This window comes from Oreochromis niloticus, linkage group LG20, assembly GCF_001858045.2.
Source record: "Oreochromis niloticus isolate F11D_XX linkage group LG20, O_niloticus_UMD_NMBU, whole genome shotgun sequence".
In the NCBI taxonomy this organism is placed as follows: domain Eukaryota; kingdom Metazoa; phylum Chordata; class Actinopteri; order Cichliformes; family Cichlidae; genus Oreochromis; species Oreochromis niloticus.
The window spans coordinates 18,572,193-18,598,307 of NC_031984.2; the positions used below are offsets into that span (position 1 = coordinate 18,572,193).

Sequence of the window (26,115 nt, forward strand, 5' to 3'; positions counted from 1 at the left end):
CTCAAACTCACTGCCTCCCTTTCCCCTCCCAGCAGAGCAGCACGAAGCAGTAAAATTATATGAAACGTTTCACTTGATCAGAATTAGCATAGGCGGGCTCACAGAAGCTCAGGCAGGCTTTTGTAGTTCTTGGAGGGTTTCTGTCATTCTGACACAGAAGAGGGTAACAAAACCTAGGACTATCTGCAGTCAAAGCAAATAAGGTGAGGAATATTCTGTACCTCCTCTGAAACTGTATGTATGCATTGTGCTGGGGGTAAGTGTGATCCTGTATTGGAGTTCATTTTCAGTATTTGTTTTTCAAGAACATAATGATCTATAAGTGTATAAAAAGCTGGCACGTGTGTGTGTGTGTGTGTGTGTGTGTGTGTGTGTGTGTGTGTGTGTGTGTAAAAAGCTGGTTTTGTGTTTTTAACTCCTAGCAGGCAAATCTGATTTCTTAGAAACTCCATGCTCCGCTGAAAATAAGTTCACCTCGTGGTTTACCATGACTCATTTTGTCATATGTACTTGGCTCACATTGCATAGCTCTGTGAAAGGAAAAGCAAATTCTCAGCCTGATTAGATTAGTAGAACTTTAACATTGACTCTTAATGTATAACCAAACCCTTTGGGAAGGTTTTATGGTTAATGATCTCATGCTATTGTGGACATGCAGTCACCTAACTTTTTAACTTTTTGTTGTCTTCCCCTCTTTATGTCTTTTGATTTAGGTCACCATGAGTGGGGGGGTCAACGTGAAGTCAGTTCCCCGTGGGCCTCCCTCATCAGGAATACCCCTCCCCCGCAGTCTTCTGCCCTCCTCTCCTAAAACAGAACCACGCCGCCGGGCGAGTGACCTGCCCAGGTCCTCAAAACAGACCCCTAAGCACACGCCTGCGAACACACCTGCACACTCCCCGTCACTTTGTCCACGAAACTCCAGTATCCCTGGGCCTTCCTCAACAGATACCCTGAGAGATGCCTGCCTTAAAAGTCAGCTCTTCCAGCGAACCGGAGCTCTTCCTATTCCCCAGGTGTCACGATCTGCCTACAGCAGCCCGCTGACCCAGCGACGAGTACATCCGCCACACTCAAAAGACACGCTAGACCTGGGAAAATATACCGCTGCGCAAATCCCCTCACAATTACCCCAGGATGGCAATCGCAACAGAAGCACCTTTGCAAATAAGAATCAAGCGTATGGAGCCAGCAACCTGCGCCCACCGCTCAGTTTTAGCAGAGGAGACAACTCAAACATTGTAACCCAAGCAATGACTGATGCGATATCAGGAAGGAAGGAAGAGCCTCCAAAAAACCATCCACCCAAGTCCGTCATACTCAGCAACTGTAACATTCGGCCCACTCTTCTTTGCTCAAACCATCACACCATCAGAGATCACAGCGACTCTGGCAGCCAATCAGATGAGGAAATGGGAACTCCTGAGGATAGCAGTCCAGCTTCCTCTCCTCTTCCCTTACCGTTGCCAGCTATCACATTTACCATGCCAGTAACATCCAAGGAGGTTGTTGATACACAGGATCAGGAGGCAACATCTGAAGAGACACACATACCCAGAGTCAACATGGCTGCTGTGGCTCCATTCAGTCATAGGTAAGGGGTCTTTCATCACACAAGCACAACTGAAGCAAGAGTTATAAAGCTTTCCATTATGAGTCCTTTATCACTGACCCCCCTTTTCATTATCATGTGATAATTTTCTTTACACATAGAAGTCATCCTCAGGACACTTAAGACCTGCCACAGAGGCCTCAGTATCTTTTCCTGCAACACACACACACACACACACTTGGAGATTTTCTGGAGCAGAGCTGATTGTTAAAGTGTCTTCTCATAGCCGCTGGGCTGACACCGTATACTGCTCTTCTCCCCCATGCACACACAGTTTTTTATGTTACTAAAAGCACACTGTACAATATCTACATTTAATAAAAAAATGTAAGCTTCTTTTTTCTTTATTAATGATAGGATTATACACAGTTCTTTGCACATTACTGTTTCAGCATTTTACTGTTTATACGATTTGCTTTTATGGAAATAATTGAGATAGTCATCGCCTCTTTTCTTCTACTGTCATACACAACAGGTTATGCATTTGATTGTAAAGGATATGGGCGTGACTTGCATGTTCAGTAACAGATGTGTGATGGCTGTGTTTCTGACGTGTTGACAGGCTGCAGGCACAAGTGAGTGAATTTTCTGTTGATGAACTGAGTGACTGCTCATCTGGATCCATAGAAGTCTGCTGTGATGACCTGACACCAGGTTAGACTCACTCACACAGGAGTAACACATCTCCTCTCCTTTCTCCCTTTCCTTAGCTTGGTCCAGTTTTGTCTGCCCAGTTAATATTGGGGCACCAAGATGCCAAGAGCACTTCTGGCAGGTACAAATGATGTGTACTTTCTGGCAGCCAGACGTTTACTGCGACTGCGAGTCATAAGTGGCGTCAGACACAACAAGCCAGTGGCTGACCTTTGGGTCTCATTGTAGAACCTGAATAGACTCAGTGAATACTAAGGGACAACCAGTCTTTGTCCAAATGTATGTCTGTCACGCTGCAATTCATCAGTCGTCAGGAGCCATGTCTGAAGTTAGGTGGTGTAATTTTCTGTGTGTCTCAGCCTGGGGTTCTGCTGAGTACCGTAGTTCCTGGATGATGAGATGGAAAAGAGAGATGTGCTCAGGATGTTAGGATGAAGGATGTTGACACTGGTGATGTGGGTCAGTAATGGGATGAAATGGGGCACTTCTTAACTTGCTGCCAGGCACCATTATATGCATGTTGATTTCATATTCATCCAAGAACTGTTGTAGAGTTAAAACCCATTCTTCCCTCTCACAGTTCCTCTTTTCAGATTTCATTGACCTAAAAAGCCACAGTCCCAGCATGACCCCATCCCTGTCCTGATCCTGTGGCTTTTGAGTAATGGTTTGCTCTGTACTCACGGCTATAGTTACGCATTGTAGTGGTCAGTCTGAGTCCAAGAATGTGAACGTGCTTCTGAGAAATGACTTTTTCAGTGGCTTAGTGAATCATTCTTTTCTTGATGTGGTGTCAGTTAAACAGAAAGAGGATCGACTGCTTTTTAGTTATTATATGTATGTTACAATATGCACAGTGTAGTCCGAAATAACTTTAAGTTATGAAACATTCATACTGGGTTTACATATACATGACACTGTGCCATATATTAGGTGAATCACAGCCGTTTCTATATGTAATGTCTAAGTTTAGGGACAATATAGCACAATGTCATTTAATTAATAACTTAAACCTTTAAAGGTACAGTCAGTCATTTTTTGAGGTTAATTAGTAGAAAAAAGAATATTGAATTCATAAATCTATGCCTTCCAACAAACTGATCCATTCTTATAAACTTAGAATTAATCCATAAAAAAAAATGGACAGGAGTGGGTACTTGTTTGTGCAAACCGCCCTGCTGACCCGCCATCTTGAATACAGTGGCTGAGATGGAGATTGCTTTTCTCCCTAATCATGTTTTATTTATGCAGCTTGAGACTGGCCACATAGATAGTACAGCAAAGGCAGAGGAGAAGATAACTTGTAGGCGTTCGCATGCCGTGGAGGCAAAATTTAATCAGTGTCTCCACCTTCAGGCTCAAGATATGAAGGAAATGAAAATGCAAAGCAAAGATGCGACTGGTATCTCTCAACCTCTTCCTCCTTACCCCAAGCCTCATGAATTGAACTGAAGTTAGAGCTCTAATGCACAAAAAGTGCACAAACATGCTTATTTATTCCCAATATTTTTGCCTTGTCTGGACAGTTGACTAAATATTGGCTAAACAACAATAACAGCTGGTTATAAGCTAACGTTATGTCAATTAGTCTTAGCCTTACGTGTCCTAAAAATCACGCTTTCCCTGTGAACACAGTTTGATTACATTTTAACATCTTATGAGAGTCTATTTACTAAGTGTCACAGTGATCCACCAAGAATATTTCACTGAGTGGCTAACAGCAGCTAACAGAGTCTAACAGTGGCTATCAGAGGCTAATAGCAACACTTACCAACAGAAAAGTCAACAACTCACCTCAGTATTGCTGCCATCAAACAGAAGTGAGCTTCACTGACTCATCAACTTGGATTGGAGTCCTTTCACAAATATTTACGGCGTCCTCTAGACTCACCCAGAGTAAATACACACGGATACCTGGCATATTGACAGCTGAGGCAAGCAATAGACAGACAGCCTACACTCACTAAAGATGAGTTGTTTGTCCTACAGCAGCCTAGAGTTACGCATGTGAATTGGGAGGGGTAAGAAAAACAATTTGGCCGACTGCAATCCACTGACATCTATGGGTGACACTGAAACTTTAAGGTAACGCAGCTTTCATCAGTGTCACAGTAATGCTAGCTCAGTGGTCCCAGAAAAGACAGTGCATAGCTGAGAAATAAATTCTGTTCTGTGACGTGAAAACCTAATAGCATTTCTATCAGGCTCACCTGCGCATTATGTGTAGAGCTAAATATGTGTAGGCACTAGAGTTGGATGTCTCGAGACCGGTCTTACTTTTACGTGGTCTTGGTCTTGACGGACTTTGGTCTCGGTCTTGTCTTGGTCTCGCTGTCTCAGATCGACATAGTCGTTGGAGTCAACAGTATCCATGACACACAACGTAACGCTCGATAATGTGTCATGCGCAAAAGCATCAGCTCTAAGAGCCGTGCTTAGAGAGTGCTTTGTAGTGAATCAGAAGAGTCGACCCCATTGAGCGAGAGCCGGCTCCTCACTTAATTTCCTTTCGTTACCCAGCTCTCACACAGTGGCTCAGCTATGCTCCAATCCCTCCATAATGTGGCCAATCACATGTGAGGATATAGGATAATATCGTATGTGAAAAACAGAGAGGGTGAGAGACGCGACAGTCAATGGAGCGTGCGTCTGTCCTCTCAGTAAGTGAGTGAGACAGTAGACAGCAGTGAGGAGGGCTGTGCGAGTGCATCGCAAAAACACATAAATATACCTGACACTCGTAAACGAAGCAGCATCTGGCTGCAGTTTAGAGACTTTTTTGTCTCGGTCTTGGTCTCGTTTCGACTCTTGGTCTTGACTCGGTCTGTCTTGGTCTTGGTCTCGATACCCTCTGGTCTTGGTCTTGTCTTGGTCTTGGTTTAGGCGGTCTTGACTACAAGTCTAGTAGGCACACTCAACTAAAATGGTAAATACGTTAAACATTTTAAGTGCTTAACATTAGCATGTTAGCACAAGAGGTTAATACCTATTGAAGTATGTTAAAGTAAGTTCCTTAAAAATTTGTTTGTATAGTAAATACCATATTTACTTAGGAATGATTATGAATTCCTTTCTTTTCTCACAATTAGACTATTGTAATTCACTGTTGACCAAAACCTGTTGGTGGTTCCTCTTTCTAGATTGAATTGAATTGATTTTTGGAAGGCCGCCGCTGACCAGTCACGCACTTAGAACCATCAGTGTTGATTGTTTTAAGTTTCATATTATTTGTGCAAATCGAGCTAAAAAAAATAGAAAACACTGAAAAACTATTTTGCCTTTTTTATACTTTTATGCTCTGTTAGATCACAGATACCTTAGTTTTGCAGTCAGACTTAAAAAATAAAGCTCCTGTTTCTGTCTTCTTTATGAAATAATTGTGTTAAACAAGGTTCACAGATTGCATTTTAATATGATTTCTTAAATGCTAAACTTTATTGCAATTCAATTTAGCTCAGTTTTATTATTTGCTTTATTAAAGCGTCATAAAAAGTTCTGCAAAAGAAGAATCTTTGCTTTCAGACCAATGACTTGGTAAAAATAGGAGGAGATGAAGACAGAAAAGATTAAAACTGCCATTGTCCTTCTTTATAAGTCTAACTAAAATCCCTGCACATAGAAAACATGGCACAATCAATCATCTATTATCATATTTAATGTTCACAGCTCTTTCTGGCAACAGCTGCGCATTGTCTGTCCAAAGGTATCGCTTTCCCATTCTTTGAATGTTTTATCTCTTGAATCCCTTAAGATAATTATAAAGCAAACATTTGCTTTAAAATTTCACTCAAGGATAAAACTATTACTGAATCATAATCCAACACAGCGCTTTATAACTCGGGGAAGACTATGGTCGTATTTCACATCTTGTTAGATACTGACTTGGTGATCTTTTGCTGAATGCCTTCATTTCTTGCAGCGTATGCATCTCTACAGATGGCTGTAAAGTACAACTTGGCTGCTTGGCAGAGTACTACAAGCTCAAGGCAGTAGTTTGAGTTTGAACATACATTGTGTCACAAGAATAGAGTTATTTGCAAATGAAACCTTTATAAAACCTTTAACCATCTGGTTGTGGAAAAGGGGGATGGGAACTGGTGGTGGACCAGCCCTAGTCTTTAAAGGCCTCTGGCTGTCTTGGGGCTAGTTTTGGCCTTTTAATTGATGCCTAGCAGGCGTTAGAAACAGAACCAAAGCATCTTTGACTCCTCTGAAGCTGCATTTACATGGATGGTGGGCTGGCACTGTAATAACTGTAATTTAGCAAGTGGAGGAAGGGAGGGAAACGGGGTGGAAAGCAAAGTTTGTAGGGAAGGAAGAGAGAAGGAGGGAGAGGAGTGAGAGATGAAAGGAGAAGACCAATGAGGTCAGTGGGTTGAGGAATTTAATTTTGTGTAATGATGACAGAGAATAAACAATAAGTGTGTGCACTGAGATGAAAAGACAGATTATTAAATGTTGGTTAAATTTTTACAATCTCCTGGTGGTGAGCAAACACGATAAAGCCCAGTTATTTGATGTAGTGCTGGTTGCTCTTAGTGGCTAGAGTTGATCTCCTTGAATGTAATATTCTCTATATGCGTTAGATTGAATCAGGGTAACGCGATCCGCTCTTACATCTTTTATCCCAGACCCTAATGAAGATCTGAACGTTTAATGTGATTGTAGGACCATGTGCTCTTTCAATTCGACCCCAGAACTCCTGACCCTATTACTCTCTAGAGAGGTGTATCTGAGAATGGGTTTTTATCTGAGACTGTGTGTGTACGTGTGCTGATGCATGCACAAGTGACAGTGCACAGATGGCTTTTGAAAGATAAATGTGATGTGGGTTGTGTATCATTTTTCATCCCAGCAATATTTTGTCCCAAAATTCCCAATGGACAAAATGTCACAGTCTCAAGTGCACACACACACACACACACACACACACACACACACACACACACTTACACATACTGTACAGACACCTACAAACATCATTCAGATAATGAAGGATATAAAACATCACACATCATCCCACACAGACACCTGTACATGTAGAAATCTAGGTATGACTGGCTAATTTTAAAATATATGCCTATAATTTAAGAATTATCAACATATGAACTTGCATAAACAAATATGGTATATCTTTATTTACCCTCCTGCAGGTTAGCGTTTTGCTTTTTTACCTCAATTTGGGATTATCTCATTTAGCAAAGTAGATGTTAAAAACCCCTCAGCGCCTTTCATTTTAAGCTAGAAACATTCAGGGAAATCTTTAGTAATGAAGGTTTGAAATCAACTTACTGTTTATAGATGTCATGCTTGCCATGCCTTTAATGCCCCTGGACAGTCAAGCGAATAGCATTTTGGTAAACCTGACTGCATCTACTAGACAGTGCGTAATCCTCTTTGGCCAATCTAATCGGGGAGACATATGCCGAGTTGGCGTTGGATAGTGATGAGTGGTTTAGTAGCTTTAGGAAGATGATCAGACATAAGAATGGACTAGATTATCTCCGTGCTCATCGCCTGGAGTGAGGCAGCAATCACTATTTATGGTTTAATGTCATGCCTTACTTTATATTTGACCCAAACCTTGAACTCTGTTGTTCATTGTTGGGGTATAATGATAAAAGCCTTCAGTTTTAAATTATCTCTTGGAGTAGTTCGGAGTGTTGTTGTGCAACATTTTTTGACCAAAAGGCAGTTGGTATAAGACGCTGTGCTGAAGATTAAATGCCACTTCTCCTTGTTTTGATTTCGCACTAAGCGCCACTACCATCCACTTCCCATTGATCTAAGAGGTCTTGAAGTGTTAAATTGCTTTAGCATAGCATTAATATAATTAGGGAAAGCTCCATGTATGGTTTTGTAAGTAAGTAATAAAAATCTTAAAATGAATGTAGTGGCTTAGGGCAACCAATGTAGAGACATAAGAACTGCAGTAATATGGCTTGTCCTTTTGGTTTTTGAGCTCACGCTTTTTAAGAAGAAGTGTGAACTGTCTTTTAAGGAAGCCATCTATTACAATATTCAGTTTTACCAGAGATAAACCATTTTGTCAAAGAGGACTTAAGTCTGCTTGTGATTTTAAGATGATAAAATAATAAAACATTTTTGTTTTTTTCTTGCTATTACATGACTGGTAAAACTTGTAATAGTTAGTTAATAAATGATGCAATGCTACATCTTCAAAAAATCAAAATGAACATCATCTGTCCTAGATGAACAGGATATGAAAATCATTTCCTTTAAAAATAGGAATCGAGCAAAGACCTGGCATAGGACCTTCAATAGACCCGTCTACTGTTCACTAGAACCTCATCAGAAATGGTCTCAATGAAATGTGCCCAAGAGCTTGACTGAGAATCAGTGGCAACAGGTTATATGGAGTTAGGGTTTTTATAAGATCTGGCCAAGTGGAAGCATGTTGAGGTCAGCAGATAAGAAGCCACGGGCTGATCCCTGAGGGCCATGCAGGTCAAAGGCATGTGTTTTGAGTTATCGTTGCCAATAGCAACAAAATAGCTGGTCGCATTCAGTCAAGTAATATTTCCAATATTTTTAAAATCCAGAAAAACAACCCAGTTTTCAGTTTATGTCAGAATAGCCACCTCCTGTTGTCTTCTCCCGTTTTTGCTCCATTTCTCTCCTCCCAGGGTCATTTCCTCACAATGAAGAGGGAACACAATAATGCACAGCTGCATTACAGAGCAGGAGATGAAGGAGGAGAGAATGGAGGGAGAAGAGTGAATTGAGGAACGGGTGAATGAGTGCATACACAAGATGCTTCTTGACCTGTGGGGTGACTCGTAGCCCAGGGAGTCAAGTTAAGTCATTCATGCGTGTAACCTCTCTATGTTGGAGCACACGCCCACGGACACAGGAATGAAGTCACAAGTACATCTAATTAATAACCCATGGGGAATGAAGAAGACACGTACATACCAGCATATAAACACATACTGTGGCTTTAGGATGTTTCAAATTAATGTTATTTATTTATTTTTGGCAGATACTACTGTTCGTCTTCCTTCAACTGCATTCATACACATGATGATCCACTATTGCTGTATTGCACACCACGCTGTAGCTAGGCAACCACACTCAGGAGCAGAGCATTATGGGATACTCCTGGGAAATGTGCTGATAATGTCAACATTGGGGCATCTATGAGGGAGCGTCTACAAAGAGTTATACCTTTTAAAACACACAAATTCTCCCTTTTCACACTCTGCAAATATTCCCTCCATTTGTAGTTGGTTTAGTGGGAGATATGGCCAACGTCTGGCATTCACTCTGGGAGAGAATGGTGTTTTTGCTGGATTAGCTGACTGATGCACTCACATTATTGTCACTGATAGCTGAATTTCCCAAATGCTCAGGCCAGTGACTCATGCTGTGCATCATCAGCGCTCGATAAGACCACTAAAGAGGTGTCATTGTGAAAAACTCGCTCCCTCATTCACACAATTCCGCTAGGAAGCCACACACTGTATGTATCAGTCAGATTGCCGTTTCAGTGTTTTGTGTATAAACAGGACATTAATAGCCATGTCATTGTGTTTGCGCTGTACCAGCATGTGTGTGAGTATGAGCTGTCCCTTGTGGAGAAGTGTGTCATGGTCTGGTATTCTTCTTTGTGTCCTGTGGACCCCACGCGTTGGTGTGTTAGCGGACATAAGCAAATGTAGCAGGAGTGGCGAGGCAGCGAAGCAGGATATCCCCTCTCTGTCTTACAGACTTCCTTTGCTTCTCTGGCAAACACACAGAGATCCTTCCTCACCCGTCCTCCTCCTCCTCTTCTCACTTTCTTCATTGACTTGCTTTCTGGGCTATAACTTGACATTCTTTTTTTACTTTTCCCCCACTAATATCATCTACTAGGCTTCTTTGATGCTATCGGGCCTCCCCTTGTTTTGACTTGCTCCGTTTTTCTGCATCTTCTATTCTCAATCACACTCATTCGTCATTTTCTTCTCGCTTCCCCACTCCGTTGTCGCATGCCTCATCTTCATAGCAACTTTTATTTTTACTCTTGAAAACAAACTCAAAACAAGAGGAACCAAGAGGGAGTGCGTGACAACAGGGAGTGGGTGAGAAGTGAGAACACATGCCATCTGCTTAGCCTGAATGGGAACTGTTCCTCTAAAAGTTTAGGGGCCCGTGTTACATGCAGTTGCACCCAAATCTGCAGATCTTTCCTCTTTGCTCGCAGTATTTTTCCTTTTAAGGTGGAAATTTTGTGCAAGTTTGTAAACATGAATATAATGTGGTACACAGTGTCTCTGAGTAAGCGTGTCCTACTGGCTGCTTCACATGACTCCTCCATCAGAGTATAGTGGCGGATCTGTTTCCAAACTGTTTAGAGATGCTAGGGCAAATACATTCATGCAAAGCACTGAGCCAGTTTCCTTCTGTCTGTGCGTCTATCTGCCTCTCTCTCTGCTTCTGTTTCACCCTGCTTTCAAACCATCCTTTCACTCTTCACACGTTATTCGTACCTCTCTATCTTGCCTTTACTTAACTTTGCTTAAAAGTCTCTTTATATTGGAATTAAACTGTTTGCCTGTTGTCATAAGAAGTTTCCCAAGGGTTCAGACACTGTGGTCAGCCCCCGTCTGCCTGTGTCCACATACGCGCCCACACATACACACACACACACGCGTACACACACTTATGTATCATACTACGAGTCTGCTCCGTGCTGAATGTGTAGCCTACTGCTGAACACTGGCACTCATCACACTCTGAAACTGCCAGTGTCTCTGATGTCAGGCCAGATTGCTCAGGTCAGTTAGTCAGGGTGCACAGACAGCGTGCTCTGTGTGTGTCTGCGTGTGTGTGTGTGTGTGTGTGTGTGTGTGTGTGTGTAACGATAGAGAGAGGCTATGTAGATATAGAGGGAGAGAATATACAGCATGTTTACATCAGCCATATATTAAGGTGATTAGACTGTGGAGCCAGAGAGACCAGCTCTGGAACAAACAAGTGGCTGTGTGCTGCCAACACTTTACCTGTGCATATATATATGCTTTCAAGAGCAATGACGCGTATCTCTGCACCACACGCATCTGTACACCACAGACCTGCCTTGTATGTGGTCACTCACTAACCTTAATCCCTCATCAGGGAGGTATAAGAGCTGACGTACAGCACCTATTAGCCTTAAATTACATTCCTCATTCGCACTGCTGGCCTGCTACCTGCCCCCAGAGCCCCCATAACTGTCTCCAGGTACCTCTGGCTTCAGTGTGGCATAACCACCTCAACATTGGCCCTTTATTAAAGTTTGCTGCCTCTAATTGATGGCTATAGCTTTTTCACAATAAAACATCCATAGAGTGTCTGTGTTTTTGTATGTACTCAGCTACTGTATTACACACACACACACACATTCGAGGCCAAATAGTTTTTAGGCTAAGGGCGAGCACGCACACTAAGAGCCTGTCATCGTCACTTTTAGGTTCGGCTGGCGCCAGTTTGGTTGCTGATGAAAAACGAGCCGTTATTTAAAGCACCTCTCTAATACTGAGTTTGGAAAGTGTGCAAACAGGACGTTGCTTGTTTCCATTCGGGTTTAGTGTCAACTGATTTATGCAAATGTAACAGAAAACGGCCTGCTTGTTTGAATACTGCTCCCAACAGTTTGAGGCCTGATAACGTCATAGCTGCAGGCACTGCTGCCTGCATATTACAGAAAATCGACATACAGTAATGGTAATACGCCCGGACCCTAAACACTCCACTCTGAAAACCAGTTTTCAGACAGGATGCATTACAACGCAAAAATAAATGATGGCGCAAACAGCTATATTGATTGTTAATGGGTTATGATGGACTTGAAGTTCATTTTATAACCTGCTGTCATTATTACCTGTAATGGGGAATTAAAACAAATTACATCACCGTGCTTTTTCTCAGGCTCCGTTCATGTTCCTGTATTATCAGATCTCCAGCAAGTCCTGTGTGTTACGAGAAATCACGAGAATAGATTCTGCAGGTGTTTGAAGTGAACAGTGACAGGCATGGCGATGATGACTGCTAAACAATAAAATGATAAGGTGGATGAGGAAGAAGAAGCTCTTCTCCTTCCTTCTTTGATTGAAATGCCATGTCTACCGCGATCAAGTGACATAGCTAAACGTGCAAGAGCAACCCAAGGCCCAGGACCGGAGCTTCGGCTTCTCTGGGCCTGTCTCATCAATGTGACACGCTCGTAGAGAAAAGCCCACGCACACACTCATACACACGCACGGGAAGACGGACAAAAACAAAGACGTCAACATCCATTCACTTTAGCCACGCAGGCTCATGTGCGCTCGCTTTAAACCACCGAGGTATCGTCGGATGGATTTAGAATGTGATGAATCTGTACCCTGAAAACTTAATTGCGTGTGCATCTGATTTAACTAGAAGGCAGGGAGGGGGTGATGCTGGAAAGAAGGAAAGGAATAAAGGGAAATGAGGAAAGAGCGATGGAGTGGTGTGGTAATATGTGGTAATATGCAGGTGGGGAGGGGGCGTTTAACTATATGATGACCATTTGGGGTCTTTTAGCTACTAATTGAAGCGTGTTTAGTGGCCTGTGTTGTTGTGTATTAAGCACTGACAAATGCATATCCTCTTCTCCTTGGTTGATCCTGCAGTCATGGCTTTTTTTTCCCAGATAATTTAAATCAGCTTAATCATGGGTGGGCCTCTGGTGATCAGGGCATGTAAGGAAATCTAAATATGAATGGATGAATAGAGCAGTTAATGTGATTATGAATAATTGCTGAGGGGTTGGAACTGTGTGTGTGTGTGTGTGTATCTATATGTGTGTCAATGGGGTGGTGGGGCATATTTTGATTCAAAATTATTTAATAACCTCAAAAACATTGAGTCAAATATACCTGGGCCTTAATATAAATGGATGGGGACAGTAAAAGTAAGCGTTCATTTCTGGGGGATCCCTCCCTCATGAAAAGAAATCTTTTATTGCACAACAGGAACAGCAAAAAGCTGAGTTTATGGGAAATGCTGGTAATTTGTCGTCAAGCCCTTATGTTTGCACTCACTGGTGTGCAGCATAACACAGCGTATGCGGCGTGTGCTTGAGAGAGAGAGAGAGAGGCAGTGAATCAGCGAGTGGGAGGAGAGAGAGAGAGACAACAAGAAGGAAAGAAGGATGGAAAGGGGAGGAAGAAGGAGAGGGAGGGTGAATGAGGCAGCGGGGGTAGAGTGAGCAAGGCAGAGAGTGAAGGCGAGTTAGAGGGAGGAGAGAAAAAAGGAGGTGGGGGGACGTCGCTGCTGCTGCTGCTGCTGCGACCGTTTCTCTTGTCAGTCGGCTGCTGCGTGCCTGGCGAACAGGAGGGAGCGCAGAGCAAGGGAGAGAGAAGCAGAGGGGGACACGGAGAGAGACACTGGTCAGTGCTGTGCTTTATTCTGGCAGCACTATTGTCATTTGTGCGGCTCCGGGAGCTGCAGACATGCTGTGAGGGAGTGGATTTAGGCGCTGGACGCAGATCTGCAGATCCATGGATTACCAGCAGTGAGTAAGGCTGTCACTCTACTAACCCACTCATCATTTGCAATAGAGGGGTGAAGCCACAGTCTCTCACTACGGGGAGTCTGGCTGTCTTGACCCTGGAGTGAAGACTGAGTGCAGACCAGACAGTCTTTGTCTTTTTTTTTTTTTTGGGCTTCCCCTTTCTTCCTCCATGTCTTTCAGTGTTTTTCGCTTGTGTCTGTGTCAGAGTGTATCATTGATGCTGTTGCTTGGGTCTCTGCAGGAGGGATGCTGGAGGCTAATGTGGCTAACATTAGCATGACGGCTAAGCCCAGAGAGCTGGACCTCAGGTCTGCTGCTGTCCCCTGCCAGGATACTTCATCCCAGGCCATGGCATCAAGGAAACCACCCGCCAAGCCCTCTGCTCTGCCCCAGGGGCCTCCGCGTCCCTCTGGGTCAGAGCTCAAGGTCTACCGGCCCACCTCCGGATCTATCCCCATTCCAATCCCTAGTCAATCCGGGCTTCGCAAACAGCGTTCACTCAGCAACTTGTCTGTGCTCACCGATGCTGAGAAGAAGCTGCACCTGTACCAGTCTACCAGGTGGAATGATGACACAAGCCGTCCTGGCACTGGGACCAACAAAGCGGGGCAGAGTAAGGCAGGTCAAGCTGGTGGTGGGAGACCGCCACTGTCCCGGACACTTTCAAAGTCAGAACAGTCTCTCTTTCAGGGGAAGCCAAAGTCTTTCTGCTCCCCTTCTGTGACTTCTAATATAGGCAAGCCAAGTCGAATCCCTGCACCTGGCAAACCACGGGGACCTTATGCGGAGGTCAAGCCAATTAGCAAGGCCTCTGAGACAGTCCAGAATGCAGATACAGACCCAGCTGATCACCCAACCAAAGCAAACTCCAATGGAGCTGGGACTAATGGCAAGAAACTAGGGGAGAAATCAAAACCTGCAGCTCTGTCAGCGGAGGAAAAGAAAGAGAGGAAGGGGATAGAGGGTGAGGACGATAAGAGCTTTCTAAAGGTGGATCCAGAGTTAGTGGTTACAGTCTTGGGAGACCTGGAACAACTGCTTTTCAGCCAAATACTGGGTGAGTCTGTGATTTCTGTCCCAGTTTTTCGGTTGCTTTCGGTTATTTGTCCTCACTTACAATTGGCTGCAAAGATGTGAGGTTAATTACTGTTTTAGTGGAAACTGAAATACAGAAACAAACAGTCAAGCATTGTGACTCTACACACTAAATATCTCTGCTCTTCTCTCCTTTCCACACCCAAACCCTTTCCTCCAGCTCTGGCTCTAGCACCAGCATCAACAGTGAATTTTAAATGAGTTCAGTCTCTATTGCAGCACACTATACTGTGTATGTGTATATATATGTGTGTGTGTGTGTGTGTGTGTGTGTGTGTGTGTGGTGTTTTATTTTAGTGCTTTTCACTATATAATAGTGACAGCTCTTGGTCTGAAGGTGGTGAATTTCCCCCTGTTGACAATACTGTAAACAGTTACACATGCTTGGTTCGAATGTGCCAAATCAATTTCTGTCGTATGCATTTGTGTCTGTATGTGTGTGTGTGTGTGTGTGCATGTGTACAAGCAGTGTGTGCTCCTACAAATAAGCTGAAGTAAGCATTTCCATACGGCTGACATTGTTGTGTTTTTGATTCATTAGTCAACATACGCTGCAGTGTTTCCTCCTCCTCTCATTTGACCCACTGCCACAGTGTGCTAGATTTACATTAATGTATCATTATACCATGATCTCTGTGTGTTTACATCTCTTTTGCAACAACCTTGTTAGCATGGGAACTTATTCTAAAATTAGCAGCACATTTTAACACCAGCAAGCGTATGTATCGCCTACTGCATCGCTGTATGTAAACTGCATCTTTCTGCCGGCCTGCCAAAATCGGTCAGTCGTTAATAAAGGCCGTGTGAGTGGGACTGGTGGGGAGTGTTGTTTTTCAGTCTGTAAATAAAACGGCCGCATATTGAGCCAGGCTCCGGTCACAGTGGGCCACCTATTTAGCCTCGCACTACTCCTTCGCTCCCTCAACCCCCTCACCCCCTCTAGTTTCATTGATCTCCGGGCCACTGACAGATGGTCACTATCCACCCCCACCCCATCCCCCTGTTACCGGGGGCAACGTGCATGAGGAGAGAGGGGAAAGTGAGTGGGTGGCGGCATGGGCAGGTAGCGTTCAAGCATCCGCACGGTCACACGTGTGCTTGGATTGCCTGTCGGGAGCAGTTGCGCTGGGACACATTGTATATTCCAAGTTTTTGCTGCTGTGGGTGTGCCGTGACAATGATGACTGAGTTTGTGATTAATAGGTCAAAACAGAGTTTGAATCTGCACCTATCATCCATTATTCATTCATGCACACACACACACACACACACACACACACACACACACACACACACACACACACACACACACACACACACACACGAACACGAGAGTATTTCTCTATTGCTCATTCTCTTTCCATCCCTCTAGGAGTACCAGATAGCATCAGAGAACGAGCGAGATGAGGAAAGAGGAGTGCAGTAGGTCGTAATATCTCGCTCGATGCAAGGAAGTCATTTTCTGCTCATCATCAAACCTTTATCTTTGCTCCACTCTCTTTTACTCTACACAAGCCTGCGTCCTGCAGCACGGCCCCAAATCGCAGCATGGATGACCTTGCCCCAGCAGCCCTGTGTGTGTATGTACTGTACATGGTGTGTGTGTGTGTTGTTTGTATCATCTGTGTGTGACCTTGTTCCTTGTTGTGATGTTGCTGGCCACACCTACACTGAGGCAGCCAGGTAGGGAGGAGGGAGATAAAAAGAGAAAAGGAAGATGACAGGAAAACCTGGTAATGATAGAGATTAGGGACAAAAAAATGGAAAGGGTATAATTTGATTCATGGAGTGAGACAAATGAAAGAAAGAGACACCCTGAAGGAAAATAATAGTAATAGGCGATGACCTATATTTCTATCTGAGATTTAAATGACTGAATGCAGTGTAGCTTTGGGTCATTACAGTCTCTTCTTACCTGCCAGAGGTTTATCACTGAAATGGGCAAGTATGTAGGGTAGCTGTGTGTGCATGCTCATGGAAATGTCTGTGTGTTGTGTTTGTATGTGTGTTAGGGAGAGGTTAATTGTAACTTGCCCTGTAGCTTGCAGCTGTGGGCTCATCCTTTATCGTATCTACTTCTCCATTTCCGATGGGACGCTTGGCTAATTGGTTTCTGCTCCGTGTGCTCTGTCATAGGAAGATAGATTATGGATGTTCAATGGATCATTCCCAGATATCCACTCTTCTTCCTATATACAGTCTCACCTTCTGCTTTTCTACTTCCTGAAGACACGAGCCTGATGGATCCCTGTAGTGTACTATATTACGAATTGATACATGAACCTTAATTTGGTCAAGGCCTAGTCGTTATGGAAGCTATGTGCTAGCTTTGAGCTACTGGGAGTAAAATATGTGCTTGTGTCTTGTGCATGTCATTTTACATGACATCAAGCCACATGCACCGAGACACTGTCCTTTTGAGATTAGCCTACAGTAATGGACAAAGATAATGAAGAATGCCATTGAACTATAATGAGGATGTGTAACCCAAGACCATCAGCTGTGTGCTTGAAAGGGATAAACCCCCTCCCACACACCAAAAGAAAGAGGAAAAAAACAATCCCGGATATTTCAAGGTTTGGCTTTTCTGTTTATCTTGTGAGGTGATTTAGGATTACTGTTTGCATTATCTGTTTTTCTGTAATCGGACATACATGTTTAACCACTGAGTGATGAAGAGCTTTACACTAATTGGATTTAGAGAATTACTTGACTTGCGTGTCCACGGACAGCAGCTCTGGACTTGTAGAGTTAATTCCCCCCAAATGCAGCTTGTATTATATGATGTTAATAGCATTAAAAGTTTGACATGCAAGTTGAGAATTATAAACATTACTTTCAAAATTTTGCCAGTGAAATATATCGACCTGAGCGGCACTAAGCAGCATAGGTCGCTAGAGTAATCCAATGCACTGAACCTCAGATGTCTGCCACTAATGACACCTCCCGGTCCCATCCAGTACCCATAATGAGGTGTGTGTGAGAGGGTAAGCCCCCTAAAGCAGTGGCCTTTCCCAGCATGGGGTAGGCACAGCCACAGAGAATCCAGCCTAAGACAAGAACCAAGCATCCGGATTAAACCTCGCATAAAGATAATGAGAAGATTCAACCCCGTTCCACTAATCGCAGATCTATCACCCTAGAAAAGACCAGCTATAAAGACTAAAATGAATTAAAGATTAAAGCCCTCAGGGCATCTGTTTGGTTAGAGATTTGGGCATTTGGGGGAGTTTTACTTTTCAGATCGGATAGGGAATATAAATGTAGGTTAGAAGATTGAAGATGCTGTGTGGTCTTGATTTTGGCCGAGCACGAAGACTCAGCAGAAGGGAACTTAACGTGACTCGGTGACACATGGATGCTCATTAATGCGGCCTTAACTACTAGTGCGATTGTAATTTTAGTTTGGCATTCTCTTGTGTATGTGTGTGTGGGCAAGTTTGTGTGGTTGATGGTTCCTCTTTGTGTGCTCATCAGCTGTCTGAGGAACAATAAACCCTACAGAGAAGTCGACAAAGCCTGAAATGGAAGACACACAGACACAAACAAGCACACAAGCCTTCAAGAGAACTTAAAAGCGCTGCAGGAAAAAATGTCAGAGCAAAGCTCACACATGCTCACACATGCATATTCTCTGATACCCTCTCCTGTCTATACTCTGCCATATTCATCCGTTTGGCGTCCGCAGGGTATTTTTCATAATCAGTTCCTCCATTGTGATGGCAATGCTGAGTCTTTAATGTCATGCGGGTGCGGTCGGATCGGCTGGTTACACCCCGGGCTTTGCTGACTGAAGGATTCAGGGCAGTAGTCCTCCATTGAGGAGGTGGCAGCGAGCCAAACAAACACAAATGCCCAAGGAAAGTGAGGAATAAAGCATCTCTCCAAATCTCTCGCTTTCTCCTCCTCTTTTTCAACTCTGATGCGAGTTGACGGGCAGCAGTGTTCTGTCACAAGTCAGACAGCAGAGAGGATATTTCTGGTACCAGTGCTTCAGCAGGAGGACAGAGGACATCTTTTTAATGTGACAGGGAGTATTCACAGAGGAAAGGGATGTTTCTGCATATAGGTTCTTATATGATTATGCATTTATTCTCATTTGGTGTGTGCGTGTGTTTACAGTGCTCTGTGGTCAGTGTCTAAAGACTTAATGCAGGAGCCATTGCATTAGTGCTGTCTGCTTCCTGCCATCCTCCTCTAAATCATATTAGTACTCACTTTGTTTTTGTCTCATTTGCTGTTGCACAACAACACACAGACACACTGCCTATCACTTAAAAACAAGTAAGTTATTGTAGTGATGCCATTATATCATTTGTAATGTACCATGCTGACAGTGGCAGGGTTGTAGTTTGTTTGATTTGTATTGGTGTTTTAAAGATTTAAGTACTTATTGATCAAATCGGAGCACTCACGCTAACCCTTAATTTACCTAATATGAGTTTCTGTCCGAACACTGGCAAAAACATCTAAATGTCTTAGTTTTTTAAGTGATCTTATAAGGTGTTATAAAATATTGAATTCTTTCATTTGTGTTTGTGTGTGAGGGAAAGACAGAGAGCAGAAGATAAAGACAGAGGAAGAGTTAATGCAGTTTGCCTTGTGATGAGGAATACTTAGTACTCATCTATTTTTATTCTGTTTATGTTTTCCTCCTGTGAAAAGTCTCAGATAAAAGTGCCTATTGTTCCTGTCACAGCTCCTGGCATGTTCTAGCTGCTTTAAGGAAGTAGTGTCAGTTGCACACACACACACACACACACACACACACACACACACACGCAGACACGCAGAGTGTTGCGACAGTATTGCATTTAGCTTGCACCAGTGAGTAATCTAGGTTAAAGCAAAACTAACAAGGAGAACACCTCCACTATATTTGTTTAACTGAATATGTCAAAGTTCATGTCAAACTAACCATAAATCATTAGTTGGTTACTTTTTAAACACTTTAGCACTTCTATCACCTAGCTATGGTAAAATTTAAAAAATCTAGTCTAGATGTATAGATCTCTGATTCCTCTGGGAGCTTGGACATTGACAGGCTTGAACTGGAAATTGAATTTTGTACGGTCTCGGCACAAACAGAGCTGGGAATACAAAAGAAAAACTGGGTGGGAGAGCGAAGGAAAAAAGCTTGAAACCCCAAATGTCCTGTAAATACATGCAGTTAGAGCTGAGGAATACAAAGTTTGTCAGTTGTTGGATATTTTGCAGTGTTATACAAACTGAGGTCGCTGTCCTCCATCTCTGGGGTTCATTTGGCTTTCGTTTGCTTCAAGACATCATTTGATTTGTGTGCATGTGTGCACTTCATGTGTTGCTTTTTGGAACATTTTATTGGAGATACTTACATGTCATCTGTTCTACTGTTTCAGCAATCGCCTCATTAACTGTGCGGGGGACTGCACACAGTCTGTGTCTGTGTCACATGTGCTGCAGCTGGCTTTAAGCACACTGTAAAAATAAAGTTTAACAGGAAACAACTCTGTCAAACAGAAATCCACCCAAACACTGCCATGCATTATGGCCCGCCCTGGCACACTGCCTAGATTATTTAGCATGTGCATAAATATGTTGTTGGGTGCTTGCTTGAATGTGTGCGACATAAAAGCAAAAGCTCAAGAGATCCTGCTAAGATAAGTTCTAGATTTGGCTTCTTTTATGCTTCACACACAAATGCACGCATCGACCTAGATGATTGTACTTCTCCAGGTGCTAATTGTTTTTTAGCCTCATCTGAATACCGTGTGTGTTTATATGTGAGGTGTGTGTTTCTACTTCACTTTTAAAGCACCTCACACACTCAGAGCAAGTCAGACATGTTTACTCCCATCCAGTGCAGCTCAGCACAGAGGAATACACACGCTGTCCCTCGCTCTTTGTGTTTTAAACTTTAATCAGAGGTGAGATGTTCTCTCTGGGCCACCTTGGCAAGGTCTCGGCCTTCTTTTCTGAGATTAAGCAACTTCAGAGAAGTTTTCAGAGCTTCCTCATCTTCCTCTCTAAGCGGATAGGGTGGTGACTTTTTAAGCAGATAGTGCAGTGGTTAAAATATGCCAAGTGTGTTTGTGTGTTTGTGTGTTTGGGTCAACATTAAGAGAGCCAGGTTTTGGTGGACAGGATAGAAGACAGAAGTTTGGAGGGTTTAACATAGAATCCGTGGATTTTCAGCCATCATGTCCAAACTTTTCTGCCGTTGCAGGCGTGTGTTTTAATCATCCTCTCCGCCCTTCTTATGGAAGCTTCACCTGCTTATGGATTTCTGACTTTTTTTAAGTGGATTTCTCAGTCAGCTTATTGAACTACTGCTGACTGACTCTCAGGATTTTCTCCGTTCCTTACACAAATGTGTACTGACACACTTGTTCTACTGTGGTGCGTCAGTTACAACATTTGAGTCAGAAAGCTGCTCAAATTTTGTACGCACAGATACCACATTGAGATTTGACAAGCTCATTAACCATTCATGTCACATATCAGACTTGATCTTCAAAGACTCTAATATCCTGTTGCAACATCCCGGTGAAGCAGATAAATGCCTGTGTGTGTGTGTGTGTGTGTGTGTGTGTGTGTGTGTGTGTGTGTGTGTGTGTGTGTGTGTGTATGAATGCATGAAAGCACATTTGGGTGATTTAGCATGTGTTTGTCCGTCCTGTCCAGATGTGCAGGAATGGCTGAATGTTGTAATGCTTCCTGTTTTGCAAACCGTCTAGGGTCAGCCGAGGGCTGTAACGGTAGGCTGAATGGAGTCGGAGCTCACAAAAAAATAAACAGAAGGGGAAACAAAATACAAAATAAATGACCGTCTCATTAGATTGAAAAGCTCTTACACACCTGTTTCACATGTTTTGCAAGCATGGCCTAAATCTAAAAAAAAAAAGAGAGAAAAAAAAACTTCACAGGTTTTATCTGCATCCTGTTTGTCGGATTTCTGCATGTCACTTGTCAGGAATGCTATAATGATTGTCTTTGCAGCACACAAATAGGCATAAAGCCACCACTGGAAGTACACACATCGCTGTAAGTACAGATATTTTATAGTGTAAAACCAGTGACGCTCAACCGCACCACTATATCACGGGACAAGCGTTTTGTGACCTGAGGAAGGTTATAGTGGCTATAACATATGTGCACACATGTGCACAGGACAGAGACAGATGAACTCCGGAGGGAAGGAGGAAAGAATAGAAATGGTAGTCATTACTCAAACCTTCATTCATATTCCACAAAAGTGAATCCCTTCACTGGTGAAGACACACTCACCCTCACACTCTTGTGCCTGCAGATACATGAACCCTCATTTTACAGCCACTATACAGAAGCACACTTTCAAAGAAGGATGGGATGTTGCCACACAAACATACTCACACATACACGCGCGCATACACAGAAAATAGCAGAGCACTCCTGCAAGGACTGAGCCATTAGTGTATCTTTGGGGAGTTTGTTTGTTTCTAATGGAGAGGGGAGTCAAGTCACTCAAGAGAGAAAACCAAGTGGACAGCAGTTTTTTTCTCACTTTTCTCACTCACTGCATCTGCTACACATCAAATGATCACATCCTGCGGCGCTCCTACCTCCTGCTCTTCTTTTCAAGCTCGCAACATTTTTTTTTCATCTTTGTGATTTTCATAAAATATAATCAAAAAGACAAAAAGTTGAGATGGATTCACCCACCAGCTCATTCCTCATCCTCCACTGCGGTTATAAATCTATTAAAGAAAACCCATAAATGAGTCACTGTTGCGCTGAATGTCAGTCTCTATCATTAGAACTAAAGACAGGCACTGCGATTCATTTTGAGTCAGTCCTACGTACACTGCTCTACAGACCCACTGAATATTTGTGTGCAGCTGAAAGCAGTCTCCATCCAAACCACTTGAAGCCCTGAGGACTGTGTAAACATCTGGCTTTGCTGCTTTTAAGGGTCAGGAACGTGGCTCCTGAACAAATCTGACAAATCAAAGGGCAGAAATTAATTTTAACAAGCTTGTGACCTGACCACACTCAACGGGACGAAAAAAACAAAAAAAAAGGGGGTAGTGGGGTTTTTTTTGCGTATCGTTGTACGTTTGTGTTGCCTTACCATCTGTCCTCTTGTTGTGGTGCAGTAGGCAGAGTATGGCTTCCAAAAATAAAACGCCTGCTCACTTTCCTCCTTCATACGAAAGCTGCTTTGAAGTCTGTCTTTCTGTCAGTTTGTTTTGTGAGCTCTGACTGAAAGCAGAGTCACATTAAGATGGAGATATTGCCCTGTGTGTGCACTTACAATAACAGTCTCGCTCAAACTTGCTGACTCTCATTTCAAGCGTCTGAGTGGGCCATTATGAAAGGTGCCTCGGCTGGCTCTTCAGAGCAGGAGCGTGTTCACGAGTGTGTCGAGAAGAGGCAGGTGGATCCGCACACACTCAGTTTAAACCAAATCAGTGTAACTCATCTGCACCCCTGGGGAGCAGCCAGCCCTGACAGGGATATTTGCATCCCTAATTCCCTCAACGCTACTGCCTCTACTTCCCCCCACATGCCAGCTGGGACCACCGAGGCCAGGGCAGAGGCAGGACAGGAAGTCACACACACGCACACACACTCACGCATACACACGATAACACAGACCGTATCCAATCAATTTGACGCCAATGTTAAACAAAGCTCACGTTTAGGGTAATTAAAATCGCCCAATTAAAGCCTGCAGTTGTGTGTTTGTGTCTGTGAGTGCGCGCGCACACGTGAGCCTTTCAGACTTTTTTGTTTGCATGTATTAAGGGTTCTTTGTTCCTGCTAAACCTTTTGTCTGACCAAATTACCTAAAACGAAAATTTTAAAGGATGAAAAGTATCTTCTTACGGCTCGGATTTCCTCACACCTTTCACACGAGTGCCTCCCACATAACAAAGCCCTTCTATTTTTGTGATTATTCTTTTTGTGATTAAACTTTCTCAGTGTGTCGGTGTGTGTATGTGAATGTGAGCTGCAAAGGTTTGCATCTCAATGACTTCATCAACTCCACATTGAGCTGCCTGTCCCCAGGGCCCTTCCAATCAATTGTCTATGCGACCATCCTTTATAGGAAAAAGAAAAATCAATCCAGCTTCATAAATCTGCTCTGACTTTTAAGTTTTTCTCACTGTGTCTCAGTGTGTTTGCACGTGACAAGACGCAATGTACAAATGCATGTGTTCATTCTGCAGCTGTTGTTGAGAGTGGCAGTTAATAATTAGCCCCCCTCACTCATTAGCATGACCTCTCCACCCCGTCACCTCCTCACTAACCAGCTGGACTGATTCCTAGGAGTGCCTGCTGTCTGTCTGTGTATACGTGTATGGCTATTTTCAACAGCTAGGCCCCGTTTGCTGTAAATTTTCATGCAACAGTCCAGCTGGAGAAGAAGCTACTACTACAGTAATATAAGCAGCTTTAAATATATTGCAACAAAATGTATATATACTGCATATATAAACATGAACACGTGAAGCGTAGATATCACACATTTGGTCGGCCAGAACAACTGTGACAGTCATGGATGTACTGATCTGATGTTATCCCTCATTTGCTGTGCGTGTTTAGGAGCCAGCTGGTCAGATCTAATGGTCTATTGAACTGAACCTCGGGGGTGAACTGAGTGCCCCATATCTTGCCGCCATAACACTTTTATTACCATCTCCTCATCGGACACAAAAACATGTCAGGGAGTTGGAGGGAGCAGGGGTCAAAGCCAGTGAGGCGTCTTTGTTTCTGTCTACATGAGATGGAGTAAAAGTGGAAGCAGTTTGACACATTTTGAGTAAAATTAGGTTCAATTTATAAGTAGTAAATTCCTAAGCATAAATACTGGATATCTGCATTGATATATTAAGAATTTTCAGCCAGTTTTACTTGCAATCTCACACACACACATAAACACATACGGCACATACACGCGTATAAAACAGCAGTGTGGCTACACCACTCAGCATGAAGCCACGTGGCCTAATCTGAGTAGATTATAGCATATTAGGAAGGGGTGAGACAAATGTCAGTTTGTCCCTTGATAGGTTGAAGTGTAAAAGGCTTTTGATTTATTCTGGCAGTGAACAAGTAGAGGGCAAGGAGGCACTATGAAATAAGCAAACACCAGGGCATTGTGTTAGATCTGTGTGGGTTTAAAGGCCTCCTCCTGTTGTTTCGTCTGTCTGCATCATATTTAATTTATTTTGCTCCTCTACCATCTGGGGAAAAAAATAAACCTGCTTACACTGCCTTGATTACCACTGCATTCTCTTATCTGGGAGTCCTTCTAGTTTCACCATTTAAGTCCATGGTTGTAGAATTTTTTTCTGGCTTTGTTTTCATTATTACATACAATCCTAGATATTGGCCACTGGGTGGATGAATTGAACATTGAATGATTATTAACCTATATGGTCAACCGCAAGCATTTCTAATATAGAAAAACTTCACTGATTGGGTTTCAAGTAATATTTTATTGTGCATCTGTATTCGTTGAGCCCCTGTTCCGAGGCACAGGACATTTTTAAGCTTCCAGCATGACAATTTTTTTTGGTTAATATCACTCGTGTGTGTACCCCCTGCAGACCCAGAGTCCCAGAGGAAAAGGACGGTGCAGAATGTTCTGGACCTTCGACAGAACCTGGAGGAAACCATGACCAGCCTGAGAGGGGTGCAGCTCAGCCACAGGTCAGCAGTGTTAGGGTTGTTTCTCCTCTCTTCACATGAACTGAAAATAACTGATAGTAGCACAGATGCCGGAAAAAGGCTCATTGTGCAGGTGAAGAACTCATTAATGCAAGTAACAACATCATTTTTGATTAGTGTCTGTGATCTGATTGCCAAATTTAATAAAGTAATATGTTGGTTGGTACTGCATTGCAGAAAAGTATTACTTTGGAACAAACTGCATGCAGACAAACCAGTTTCCAAAACCCAAAACAAAGGAAAAGAAAAAAAGCAGGTCAGGGTAAAAAATAGTAACAGTTAGGATGGGCGGCTTATTAGTGACTTTGTCGGCTGTGTTTTGGGGTGTGCTGGTTGCATGAAGGCTCTAAGATCAAGATCGGTATTGTGAGTAAGTTAGTGTGTAATTTTCCACCTCCTCTTTGCTCTCTTTGAGTTGGTTGATATGGGAGAGAAGCAGGATTAGCTCAAAGCTGGCTTCAAAGCAAACCCTTCCAATGCACACTCACGACTCACATTTATACACACAAGAAGACAAGCAATGATGCTCCGATTAATT

The 26,115-nt window shown here is 43.1% G+C and overlaps 1 protein-coding gene across 11 annotated transcripts in view; it reads left to right on the forward strand.

Moving 5' to 3' along the window:
* nav1a (neuron navigator 1a) overlaps positions 1-26,115 on the forward strand; it is a 96,651-nt gene that overhangs the window by 18,656 nt on the left and 51,880 nt on the right. For 8 of the 11 annotated variants that reach the window (XM_025901475.1, XM_025901480.1, XM_019349590.2 and 5 more), the window contains 4 exons: positions 714-1,594; positions 2,175-2,266; positions 14,029-14,844; positions 25,457-25,559. In XM_025901475.1, coding sequence (XP_025757260.1) covers positions 720-1,594; positions 2,175-2,266; positions 14,029-14,844; positions 25,457-25,559 — 1,886 coding nt within the window. In that variant the 5' untranslated portion in view covers positions 714-719. Of the gene's footprint in view, positions 1-90; positions 204-713; positions 1,595-2,174; positions 2,267-13,560; positions 13,792-14,028; positions 14,845-25,456; positions 25,560-26,115 lie in introns of those variants that run through there. The other 3 variants (XM_025901478.1, XM_025901482.1, XM_025901481.1) reach the window with 3 other exon arrangements.